The 13,907-nt window shown below is 31.4% G+C and overlaps 1 protein-coding gene across 10 annotated transcripts in view; it reads left to right on the top strand.

The window, feature by feature from the left end:
- grip1 (glutamate receptor interacting protein 1) overlaps positions 1–13,907 on the top strand; it is a 294,443-nt gene that overhangs the window by 180,383 nt on the left and 100,153 nt on the right. For all 10 annotated transcript variants that reach the window (XM_051107533.1, XM_051107527.1, XM_051107530.1 and 7 more), the window contains exon 2: positions 12,566–12,646. In XM_051107533.1, coding sequence (XP_050963490.1) covers positions 12,566–12,646 — 81 coding nt within the window. The remainder of the gene's footprint in view (positions 1–12,565; positions 12,647–13,907) is intronic.

Here is a 13,907-nt window from a genome sequence, read left to right on the forward strand (position 1 = left end):
TTATTGCAGTTTTAATCTATTTTTGATCAAATAAATGCGTAAAATCAACATACAAAACCACAAAAATACATCTGTATTTTTTAAAATGTTGAAATATCTAGAAATTCAAGAAACTATTCAATCACAGGAATAAGTTACATTTTAAAATGTGCTTAAATAGGAAAGTTTACATATTTAATAATATTTTATTGCAGTTTTTACTATATTTTTGATCAAATAAATGCATAAAATCAATACATTTTATGCATTTATTTAATCAAAAATACATTAAAAACGGTAATAAAATATTATTACAAGTATAAAATTTTGTATTTTAACATTTTAAAATGTAATTTATTCATGTGATTGCATAGTTTCTTTAATATTTAGATATTTCAATATTCTTAAACACAGACATATTTTTGTGGTTTTGTGTATTGATTTAATGCCTAGTGTATTTGATCAAAAATACAGTAAAAGCTGCAATAAAATATTATTCATCACAGGAATAAATTACATTTTAAAATATGTTAAAATAGAACATTTTATATATGTAATATTTTATTGCATTTTTACAGTATTTTGTGATCAAATAAATGCATAAAATCAAGCACAAAACCAACAAAAATACATCTGTATTTTTAGAATGTTGAAATATAAAAAATTCAAGAAACTATGCAATCCAAGAAATAAATTATATTTTAAAATGTGTTAAAACAGGAAATTGTATATTTGTAATAATATTTTTATTGCAGTTTCTACTGTATTTTGATCAAATAAATGCATAAAATAAAGCACCAAAATACATCTGTATTTTTAGAGTGTTGAAACATCTAAAAATTCAAGAAACTATGCAGACATTTACTCAGAGCAATGCTGCATGACATATTAATTCGATAAGTCTCTCTGTAAAACAAGTAAACTTTTGTCTTACTGCACTGAAACTCTTACTCTAATGAATATTAAAAGATAGTGTTTCTCTAGTGAATTCATCATTTTAACAGTGTTTAGATATTTTACACTGATAGTAAGTCAAAGAAGACTAATTAAAAACTCATTAAGAAGTCATTTCCTGCAGTGAAGCCAACGTTGACAAAGTGCAAAATGCATCAGATGGTCAATTAATTAGTTATGGCTTTGAGTTTGTGTCCCTCTCAGAAGATCTGAACTCTTTGCTCTCTCGTTCCTCCTTATCTCGTTCTTCTCCCAGAGATGCCGCCCTCATCCCAACTGCAGTTCCACCTCATCTGAACCAACACTAGTATTTGACTGTGACACGAACTGACTGCTCAGGCCACCCGTGTTAAAATTTCAGGGCTTTTAATCCCAGGTCGTCCCGCCTCCCCACTTAGAGGTGAACACAGGCAGACACTCCTCCACAAGTGCCCAGGAGGATCCCAGGATGGTTGCTCCCTTTATTTATGATGTAGTTCCACTCTTTGAACCTGGATGGGTGGGCTTTGTCATCCCACTTTACACAGTCTGAGATCACAGCTAAAAATAATAGAGCCGTTCCTTCCTCTCCCCTGGGGTAGCCCTGGGTAAAAATACTGTAGTTCTTATTGAGGACAGTCGAAATGTTTCGCTTTCCTGCCTATTTGTTCTCAACGTTACTTATTCAGAACAATACCAACGGTGTGTTATTTTTAAAAGCCACACAGTCGTACGCTTGTCACCATCTGTGTCGCAAATAATTTAGTCTACTATCACGGCTCGCAGGGAAAAAAAACCCGAACCCTGTCAAGTCTGCAATTTGCACAAGTTCCAGATCTTCTAGGAAGCTTTTAGGAAGTGTTGCTGTACCTTGCTTTCATGTCCTCCAACTCCCCAAATGAATGTACGGGTATGCATGAGCGAGCATGCCGTGACCTGACAGGATGACGGCCGCTTTGCTTGCGTCTCTCATCTTGTCCCGTTCTCTCTCTCTTTCTGCCGTGCACAAACGTACCCACTTGCTTCCATTTTCCTTGTGCTGTAGACCGAAATTTCTCACCTTGAGACCCAGGGCGTTCGCTTTTGCAGAATGCGTCTTCAACCAACCTGGACCGTCGCTGGTGTACTTGTTGATCTCTTAAGAACTTTTTTTAATGGTTGTTCGGACTTTCGCTTTGCAGCGTCTTTAATCTGGAGTGCCTAAGTGCCCTGGGGTTTTTCTTTGAATAGAGAAGGAAAAAGTAAAATGTTGGGCCATCATCAGCACTTTTAGTACGGCCACTGCCGGAGAACCTACCGGTGCACTCATCCGAAACAACATCCCCGAGCTTGTGTGTGCGCGCGTTTGAGCGCTTTTGTGTGGAGGTTTCCACGTGCCGGGCTGAACTATGCAGAAAACAGATGCTGGACAGCCGCTGAGGTTGAAGATCTCTGGCACGGCTAGTCTCAGAGGTGGATTTCAGACGAGCCCTGGGTGTCGTAGTGCGCTTTTTCCCTATGGCGTTTCTGTGCGGTGTCAGCAGAGCTTTCCGTAGTGACGTCGGTGAGTAACGCCGGGGATAAATGAGCGATTGGTTGCTGAAAATAGGCTTTGGCTAATACGGTTAATTAATATCCCGCTGTGCAGCTTTGTTTTTCTCTGAACTGCTAAATCTGTCAGAATAGGGATGAAATTTTTGGTGTGAAAATTGCATGTTAAATGTGGAAATTGTGTTATCTTGCAAGCTACGTTTTTTAAAACCCAAGAATCTGTCTTCATTATTATTTTCTGAAGGTCTTTGATCCAGCATATTCAGTCATTCAGCTATCCGCTCAGGCCTGAATGTCATTTGCATAATAATGTATGAGTGATCCGAGAGACGTGGCTGTATCAGCTGCTTGGTTTGGCTAGCTGAGCTTTTGTGATGTTTGATTGGTTACTCTCAAGACTTCTCACACATGGCTCCAGTCTGTCATGCTGTGGAACAGGCTGCTGAACAGCTAATATTAACTAGATTAAACTAGATTTTTACAAAAGTCACTGCCGTGATGCCATTTTCTTGCCTTCTAGGCAAACTTAGTAAGTCTGACCTGAAAAAGTCTAATCTTAGAAAAGTAACTTTAACTTCACTTGAACAAGTCCCTGTTATTTCTTGCTCTGACACGGTGTATGTTTTTGTCTTTTGGGTTTTGTTACTGCTCTTTGTTTGTTGTACATTTTTTCATTAGGGTTTCTGCTATTGTATCTTTTTATTTTCTATATACTTGCATTTGATTTTTAAAGCAACCTTGAGTTTGTAGAAACACAATGTTTTGAACAAGCCCATAAACTTTACTTTGAGTAGGGTTGCAAGGGGCAGAAAATATCAGGAAATTTTCTGGAAATTTCCAGACATATTCAAACTTTTTCAACCCTATTTATGAGCAATTTTAGAGATCCTTGCTTAAAGGAGAAGTCCACTTCCAGAACAACAATTCACAAAGTTTACTCACCCCCTTGTCATCCAAGATGTTCATGTCTTTCTGTCTTCAGTCGTAAAGAAATTATAGTTTTTGAGGAAAGCATTTCAGGATTTTTCTTCATGTAATGGACTTGATTGGTGCCCTGATTTTTAACTTCCAAAATGTAGTTTAAACGCAGCTTCAAATGTCTCTAAACGATCCCAGCCGAGGAAGAAGGGTCTTATCTAGCGAAATGATCGGTCATTTTGTTTTTGAAAAATTAAATTTTTGATACTTTTTAAGCACAAAAGCTTGTGTAGCAAAATATAACTAAAATGTTACGTTACTCCCCTAACACATCTACTGCTTACACAAACGTTGATCACACTACAAACAAGACAAAACTATAATGCTATAAGAAACAGAAAATATTAATTCATTGCTGGGTCTTTAGTCTACGATTAGCTCACCTCACCTCTTATCCGACAAGTTTTCTGGTTTGAGTCGTTCGTTCGTCACGTGACAGCCCCGTGAGCTCAACCAATGCAGTGTGAGCCAGAAAAAGAATTGATTAGTTCATCTCTCGAGTCTTCAGGTTCGAGTAGTTTGTTTATCACGTGACAGCCCCATGAGATGAACGAACGACTTAAACCCAAAGACTCGAAACAGGTGAACCTAATAAGATGTTGCGCATGCACGACCAAACGAATCACTCCCTGAGACGACTCGTTCTACCCGAGTCACATTAAAGATTCGTTCAAAATGAATCTTTAATTTAGTTCAAGAATGACCCATCACTAATTCGTAGCATTGTGAGCGCGCATCCCAGAGCCTGTGCTACACAAGCTTTTGTGCATAAAAAGTATACAAATTTTTATTTTTCGAAAAAAATGACTAATTGTTTCGCTATATAAGACCCTTCTTCCTTGGCTGGGATCATTTAGAGCCCTTTGAAACTGCATTTAAACTACATTTTGGAAGTTCGAAATCGGGGGAACCAATCAAGTCCATTACATGACAAAAAATCCTGAAATGTTTTCCTCAAAAACCATAACTTCTTTATGACTGAAGACAGAAAGACATGAACATCTTGGATGACAAGGGGGTGAGGAAATTATTTGTGAATTGTTGTTCTGGACTTGTGGACTTGTCCTTTAAGCATCATAACATTTATTTAATATTAAATAAGCTTGACTTTGATTATTTTATTTTTTGTGTCGTATTGTTGTTTTCAACCAATATTGTATTGGTTATTTGTTGTTTTTTGTTTTTAGTGTATTTTTCCATTTAATTTATTTTTTTTTTGTGCCATAATTTTACTTTGTATATTGTTTATATATATATATATATATATATATATATATATATACCCTAGTTTGTATTAGATTTTGAATGGCAGGTTTTGGTCTTTTCCTGTTTGTTTAACAGGAGTGTGCTAAATTAATTAACTTCATTTGCATCAATATTGGGTACTCGAGGGTCGACTGCATATGTTCTACATTTATCCAACTGTGAATTACAGGAATCTGTATTACAAATATCCATCATCTGCTTCTGTGGAAGGGGAAATTAGTATTTCGTCAAAGAGTGAGGATGCAAAGGCTTGTGTTCCTGGTGGTCTACATTCAGTTTCTCACTGCGCATGCGTCTCGTCTTGTGATTCCCTTGTCTTCTTATTTCTGTGTGTGTGATCTGCACATCACAAGCACTGAGGCTTTAATTTGGAGGGGTGATGTTTCATGTGATGGTGTAACCTAGACAGGCAAGAGCCACTTTGTGCTAACACCTTCTGCTCGGATGCCAAGATGAGCCTCTCTCGCGCGCTCATTCATTTTGTCTCTCTCCATCTCTGTAACCCAGATTCAGGAAAAGAGACAAAATCATTGAGATCCAACAGCTTTTGAACGCCACACAATTCGCTGACACTGAGATTGATTTGTTTCTCAGGCTCAATAATTTGTACCAGACTCAAAAAAGGTGAAATTTAGTTTAGATTGCTTGGTCTTGAACCAGAGTTTTATTCCACCATCTATTTTTATTCAATGACTCTTTAATAGTGGGTAGAAAACAGATACATCAGCTATTTATACACAAATGTTTTCCAAATATTACTGTAGTTTTCTTTGGACTTTTATAGACAATATAAAAGCCAGTTATTAAAAGCTGGCATGAAATGAGAATTTAATGATTCATGATTCATGCATATGTTTCTTCTTCTTCTTCTTTAAATCAAAATGTCATAACTCAAATCTTAGCATGAAATGACTTCCGCTTAAACCCTGCCTATGCAACAATGTTATTTATTATTTATATACTATTAAAGCATTTATTTATATTAGAATATTTTTATATATTCATTTTAATTGTAATTTTAGTCATTTTAATGTACATCTGTCCCTTTTATTATATATTTTTAAATGTTTTTCAATTTTTTTCAATTTTAATTTTGCTTGTAATTTTAGTAATTTTAGTGCTTAAAAAATAAATTATTTAGTTACCTAATACTTAAGTTACTTAAGTATTATTCAGTAAATAATTAAGCATTAAGTATTTTTAAGGAAATAATTACGTATTAAGTAAATAATATATATTAACAGTGTTATTTATTATTTATATACTATTAAAGCATTTATTTATTTTGAATATTTCTATATTTTCAGTTTTCATTTTAATTGTATTTTTGGTCATTTGAATGTACATTTGTCTTTTTTTTTCTATTAAGCCTTTTTTTAAATTTATATTTCACTTATATTTTTAGTAATTTTAGAACTTAAAGTTATTTAGTTACCCAAGTATTATTCAGTAAATAATATTACATATTAATAATTACATATTGAGTAAATATTACATATTAAGTAAAAAGTAAATAACAGCAGTGTTATTTATTATTTATATACTATTAAAGCATTTATTTATATTTTCATTTCAATTTTCATTTTTGTAATTTTATTCATTTTAATGTACATTTGTCCTTTTTATAATTTTTTTCTATGAAGTCTTTTTTATTTTAATTACACTTATAATTGTAGTAATTTTAGTACTTAATAAGTTATTTAGTTACCTAAGTTACTTAAGTACTATAATTAAGTATTAAGTAAATAATAGAAAACAAGTCTTATTTATATATTTATATATTATTTATATATTTTTTTATATTTTCAGTTTTCTTTGTAATTTTATTTTGTCATTTTTATGTGCATTTGTCCTTTTGTATTATAATTTTTTAATTTTTGTTCTATGAAGCTTTAATTTATTTTAATTTCACTTATAAATTTAGTAGTTGCTTAAGTTACTTAAGAATTAAATATTATTAAGTAAATAATAAATAACAAGAATGTTATTTAGTAATTATTTCCTATTTTACTATATTTATTTACTAAGCATTTATTTATATTTAGAATTTGTTTTGTATTTTTTCAGTTTTCATTTTAATTTTAGTCTTTTTTTTAATGTGCATTTGTTTATATGTTTTTTTTTTTATGAAGCTTTAATTTATTAATTTCACTTATAATTTTAGTAATTTTAGTTCTTACAATTTTAAAATTGTATCTTTGGCAACTAAATGAAATAAGTTTATGTTTCTTATCTAATGCATATATTTTATAGTATTGTAATTACTGAAAATAATTCTTATTAACTGTAGTTTTGTTAATGCATTCACATTCATCTGCCTCCCTTTTAAGGGTTTCTGACATCAAAAATTATGAAAACTTTCACCTCAGACCACCCAAGTTAAAAAAAAAATGCTTTTGCGCTTATCAAACAGTCCAAATTTGACAAACAAACTTGTTCCACAGCAAAAGTTCTACTAAGAAAAATGTTCTAAAATTCATGAAGGAAGCCATGTTTTGCTACAGTGTTTTATTTCATAATGAATAAAAGCAGCAGCATCTCTTCAATCCTCATTCACAGCAACACGCTCTGATGAAGGAGCGAAGCCTTGGGCCACTATATGGAAAACACCCACATGCTGTTTTACACATCTGCGTAGTAGACGTCCATGAAATGCTTTGAAACTTGCATGTAGGAGCGCTTTGCATATCGCTGATGGATTATTCTTGCTTTTCACCGCACGAAAACAAATAAATCTGCTCCCACACTCTCTTCCGTGTTGATTTTCCGAAATAACGCTAAGCGTGTTTGAACCCGGTGATCAGATTACTGAAATAAACTTCATCCCCATGATGCTTTCGGCTCAGAACCGGTAGCAAATTCAGAGAAACCTGATTCCTGGATGTGCCGATAATCCATTTACTGACCCCTCTGTTGGTCTGGTCATCGCTTGCTCTTGCTAAATGGCCGAAACGTCTGAAGGTCTGTGTGAGGAGGCTGTCGGTGGCTCTCTCCACATCAGCTAGTTCATACACACTGTGGGCTTACAGTTCTATGCATTTTAAATGAGTCTGTCTGCTCTGCTCTCTGGGGAGATGCGAGCAGTCGGTTGTCGTCATAGTCAGCGAGCGGTGCCAGTCAATAGGCTGTTTTTTATGTAAGGACTACCCAGCAGATTGTATTAGAGGATGGTGGGTAAGCTGGATTGAATCTCCAATTCATTTCAAATCAATTGGCAATCTAAATGGCAAGTTTAAATCGACTTGTCCATCGAAACAAAAACAAATTGCTGCTGCATGTCCCTTGGAAAAACAGCATTTAGAGCAACAGTATACATCAGGAACATATTGTTATTGGTAGATACTGCATAGCCTGTTTTTAGGAATGAAGCTAGATTTTAGCCCAGAATTTACTTTAGGAATATCATATCTTAAGTAGTGCTTTTGTAAAAAAAAAAAAAAATGGTGTAGAAATAATTTTCACTCAAAAATTGCTAGTAATAAAAGGTCAAAAAACAAATTAAGTAATTGCTAGTAATCTTCACTACCAATTTCAAAGAAACAAGTAACGCAATTGAATTAAGCATGAGATTTTGAGGTAGAAAAGCGAGTATTTTATTTTATTTTATTTATTTTTCATTTTATTAAGTGTAATAACCCTCCAGTCATCTTTAGGAATTTTCTTAACATTTTATTATCAAATTTAAAAATTTTCTATACAAATAAAAAAAAAAAAAAAAACATTTTTAATTTTTAATCTTTATTTTGAAATTTTCTTCTTAGTTACGTTACTTAAGTTGTTATTTAAGTATTAAGTAAATGCTAAATAACAGTGTTATTTGTTATTTATATACTGTTAAAGTATTTATTTGTATTTATATTATTTTTTATTTTCAGTTTTTATTTTAATTAATTGAATTTAGTTTTAGTCATTTTTTATGTGCATTTGTCCTTTTTATTATAATTTTTAATGCTTGTTTTTCTATGAAGCGTTAATTTTAATTTGACTTATAATTTTAGTAATTTTAGCAGTTGAATTTAACATTTTCGGTTTTAATTTTATTTGCAGTTTGTCATTTTTTATTTGTACTTTTTATTATAATTTTTTAATGCTTGTTTTTCTATGAAGCGTTAATTTTAATTTGACTTATAATTTTAGTAATTTTAGTAGTTCAAATTTTTGTAATTTAATATTTTCAGTTTTCATTTTATTTGTAGTTTGTCATTTTTTATTTTTTGTTTTTTATGAAGCTTTAATTTATTTTAATTTCACTTAGTCATTTTATTAGTTAAATAAATTAAATCTCTTATTTTTTTATTTTATTTATTTATTACTTATTTTATTTTATACTAATTTATTTATTTATTTTGTGCCATAATGTTCCTTCATTTTAATCCAACATTTTTCATCATAACCTCTGACTTTTGGAGCCCTCTGCATGTTTGTTTAGCACAAACGTGCATTTATAATTTCAGCTTCATCTCCATGTGTAAAAGCACTCGAATTTCACATAGTAGCGTTGCTTTAGTGAAGAGGACATTCGTTAATTTAACAATTTGGCGATTTGATTTGACACAGAAATGCCCCAGGAGTTGCTGTTAACTGACTGAAGAAAATGGAAGAGACTTATTTCTCATCCCCTGTGGTTTTCTGAAGGTTCCTCTTAATTCTGACCTCCCTCATTTCCATGAAATTACTTATTAATGAGAGGGTATTTTTAATACAGCCTGATTCAGAACTTTCTCTGCCTTTGGATCAGAAAAAAGCAGGAGTGGGATGTTGCATTCATTCGGGGCTCTCTTGTGCTCGCTGACTTGTGTCCAGTCTATTGACCACACTAAAGTCAAACTGACCATGACAGATGATCAGGAATAAATTGCCCATCAGACGCTCACTCTAACCTCAAGTGAGACTGTCAGAAAAGCTCATGAAGCATAATATGTGTGTCTCATTTATATAGGCACTTTGTCTACTTAAAAGTAAAGTAGCTCTGTATAGCTCTGTAATAAAGTCTGATTAAATAATAGGTGCAATAAAATTAGTAACACTGTACCGTAAGGTTCATTAGTTAACATTAGTTGACTACTTTAGTTCACATTAACTAAGAATGAACAATTAGGGCCCTATGATTTCCGTGATGCAGAAAACAGAAAAAAATCACGGAATCCAGTCATAAAAATGGAATTTATAACGCAGAATGTCACGGAATTTGCCAAATTTTGGATTAATAAACCAAAAGTAGGTCAGTACACTTAAATCAAAATACAATAAGGACTAGTGTCTGTGAATATTAAGCCGCAAAAATACTATTTATATATGAAACCTGCATGTTCTACATGTCTCTGTGTGAATGAATGGCGCAGATGTGCGATTTTGAGCGTGTTTTTGTTTCTTGTGACAAAAACTATCGTCATATCACATTCAAACAGAAACTCAAAAGTCTTCACAGCAAACGGTCAAAATAAAAGTTCACTTTAACTTGAAGAAACTGTGACAGAAATATATTACTAAATATAATGATAGTAATAACGCATTAGTTTTTAAATAAAATAAATTATTTTGAAATTTTGATTATTAAAATGTAATTAAACCATTAAAATTGAAACATTAAAATGTAAAACAAAATTTGGAAAAAAATAAAACTGCATTTGATTCCCGCTCAAATGCAGTTTTATTTTTTTTTACCAAATTCTGTTTTACGTAAAAATGTAATATTTGTTAAACTCTTAATAAATTGCTGTTAATTTGTGTAAGTTTTATGATTTAAATTAATTGGACATGCTTTTTGATTAATAAATCAAATCGAGTTTTTGAGAAATTAAAACAGAAATAATGGAATCCAAAAAATAAATTAATTAATTAAAATGGAAAAAATAGTATAGTTAAAAATAGTATAGTAAAATAAAAATAAATAATAATAATAAAATGGAATTTGGGAAAAAATAAAACACATTTCAGGGCCCCAAACAATACTACAGCATTTATTAATTTTAGTTAATGTTAATTTCAACATTTACTAATGCAAATTGAAAGTTGTTTGTTAACATTAGTTAATGCACTGTGAACTAACGGTAACTAACCACGAACAACTGTGTTTTATTAACTAATGTTAACAGAGATTAGTAAATACTGTGATGTATTGTTCATTTTATTTTGTTCATGTTAGTTAATACATTAACTAAAACTAACAAGTGACACCTTATTGTAAAGTGTTACCGTAAAATCTGTTTAAAGTTTGAATTAAGAGACCAAGGTTGCATTTATTTGATTAAAAATACAGTAAAACAATAACTGTTTTATGTTTTTTGTTTAATATATTTTGTATCCTGCACCAAATCAGCATATTAGAATGATTTCTGAAGGATCATGTGACACTGAAGACTTGGAGTAATTGCTGCTGAAAAATCAGCGTTGCCATCACAGGAATAAATTACATTTTTATATATATTTAAATAGAAAACAGTTATTTAAATTTGTAATAATAGTTTGCAATATTACTGCTTTCATTGTATTTTTAACCAAATATATACAGCCTTAGAGAGAGAAACATTTTTAAAAAACGTATAAAAATAAATTACTTCACATATAGCCACCAGTGTATATCATCTTTTTGACACATGATTTAGCAATTACGTTTTTAGCCAACTAATAGTTGCCCCCTTAAGCTTAAACTCATTATGCATGATATCATCTGCATATAATTTACATATTCATATTGCAGTCAAGACACATTAACAGATGCAATGATGCATTAAAGGAATAGTTCACCCAAAAAATGAAAATTGTCATTCATTACTCACTATATTACATTATATTTCAGAACACAAATTAAGATACTTTTGATGAAATCCGAGAGCATAGACAAGTTCAAGGCCCAGAAAGGTAGCAAGGACAAAGCTAAAATACATCAGTGGTTCAACCATAATTGTATGAAGCTAAATGTAGTGCATTAATACTTGATAGTTCAGATGCAAAACCAGCTAAAACCCATTTTGTTCAAAAATGAGATAATGATACTGAGTGAATGCTCCTGACACATATACTTTTACTTCAAACTCGCTAAATTCCAGCCTCAGCCCAATCAGAAGTACCAGTACTTACATAGAAACCTATACAAAGTAGTCAGAAAGAAAAGCTCATTTTAAAGATGGATTTAGAGGCTTTTGCAATTGCATCTGAACTCTTCACTTATAGTTAAAGTTATAATTTCTCACCCTTAGTGTGAACAGGAGTAATACCATGCCTCAGAAATAATGGGATAAAAATAGGTATATAATTGTCATCTTTTCCCGCTGTTGAAATTTCCATCCAGTCTCATGGGCACCTACACGCTTCTCCACATATGTGTGATCTGCCGTTGAGTCTGGCTGTGCTTTGCTACTTCAGTCAAAGTAAATAGTGCTCAGTGCGTCATCCTGCTGTTCTTTAAGGGCTCCATTATGACGGGACTCCCGCCGTCTCTGCTTGGTATCCACAGCTTTATATCTGAGCACACAATCGGATGGCCACAGCTGGAGCTGCTCACTCTCAGAGCGAGTGGTGATGCACTCACCATATATCACAGATGGGAGGCCACTCTTCTTTGATCAACACGTAGGACCGGGTGGGGAGTGCGATGTGTTGTTGAAAGTCTGTGCGCCTTTTTATTACATCTGGGTGTGTGCGTGAAGATCTGACAGCTTTATATTCAAATGATTGTTGTTGAAGGCTACATGTCTTTGAGAGCGTGTTGGCCGTTGCAATAGCTGTGCGTATGTGAAAGCTATCATTTCTTGAAAAGAACGCCCACAGCGCCTTAGAATTTTTTATATGTTGATTGCATGCGAAAATAAGGACAAGGTTTTGCTGATGAAAACCGTTGTGTGGTTTTCAAATGTTTTGGTTTTCTTGTGTTTTTCAGATGAGGGGCCCTACACTAAACACTCCAATCCCTCCAGGCCACCAGATGGCGCTCTGGCCATTAGGAGACAGAGTATTCCAGGTACAAAGCACAATGTCTGATTTGTCACTGCAGTGATGGTGTAAAATATGCTGGTTGGTGTGGCATAGTATGGTGCTAGAAAAGTGTTATGTATATAAACAAAATTGTGTTTTGCTGGTGTACGATTTTCGAAAATATGCACCTGACCTAGCAAATGTTTGCTAAAAGGGCTGTATCATCATGAAAATTTGCTTAAGCGTTATTATTATTATTGTTGTTGTTGTTGTTGTTGTTGTAATTTATTTTTTAAACAAAGAATTGATTAATTGATTAATTAATTTATTTATTGCATTTTTAAAAAAAAATGGTTTTAATATTTCCTTTTTGCTGTCAACAAGACTTTACATTATTATTATTATTATTATCGTTGTTGTTATTGTTATAGTAATAATAATATTTTTGTTTAATAATAATTATTATTATTATTTATTTAATGATTATTTTTATATTTATTTTATTTTTTTAAACTATTTATTTGTTTATTTATTTATTTATTTATCTCTTTTATTTCTTTATTTTTTAAACAAAAGTAGTTTTGGTTTTAATTGTCCTTTTTTGCATTCAACAAAACTTTACATTATTATTTATTATTAATGTTATTATTATTAATTAATAATGTAACATTATGAATTAATGAACTATTAATTAACTGTACCAAATAATTATAACAAATAATAATTAATCATGTAACAAATAATTAATAATGTAACATTATTAATTAATCTAATATTTCTATATTTTTTATCAGCTTTAATTTATTTACATTTTTTATTTATTTATTTTTTATTTTTTTTTGGTTACCGATAACACTTGTTACTGAATTTACTTTTTAATGACAGTATTACTCATAGATATACTTTATTTATTTGTTTGTTTATATTCATTTTTCTTTCTTTCTTTCTTTCTTTCTTTCTTTATTTTTAAACAAAGAACTGGTTTTGTTTTTTTCTTTTTTGCAGTCATTAAGACTTGACATTATTTAGCATACTATACTGGTAATTTGACTGAATTTACTTTTATCATGATTATTAAAGCATTTGGATCTAGAAATTTCAGCTTAAAGAAATTAGTTGTCTACACAAATAAAATTGTGTACCCATATGAATTTATTTAGAAAAAATAATGTTTTGGCTAAAAACTAAATGTATAATGAAAAGCATTAACTATTCAAAGGTAATCTACTTTGATAAAGCTAAAATAAACATTTAACATTTTTGTTTATCAAGAATAGCACATTCGGACTTTCAATTGATGGTGTACA

The sequence above is a fragment of the Labeo rohita genome, chromosome 4 (genome assembly GCF_022985175.1).
Source record: "Labeo rohita strain BAU-BD-2019 chromosome 4, IGBB_LRoh.1.0, whole genome shotgun sequence".
Classification (NCBI taxonomy): domain Eukaryota; kingdom Metazoa; phylum Chordata; class Actinopteri; order Cypriniformes; family Cyprinidae; genus Labeo; species Labeo rohita.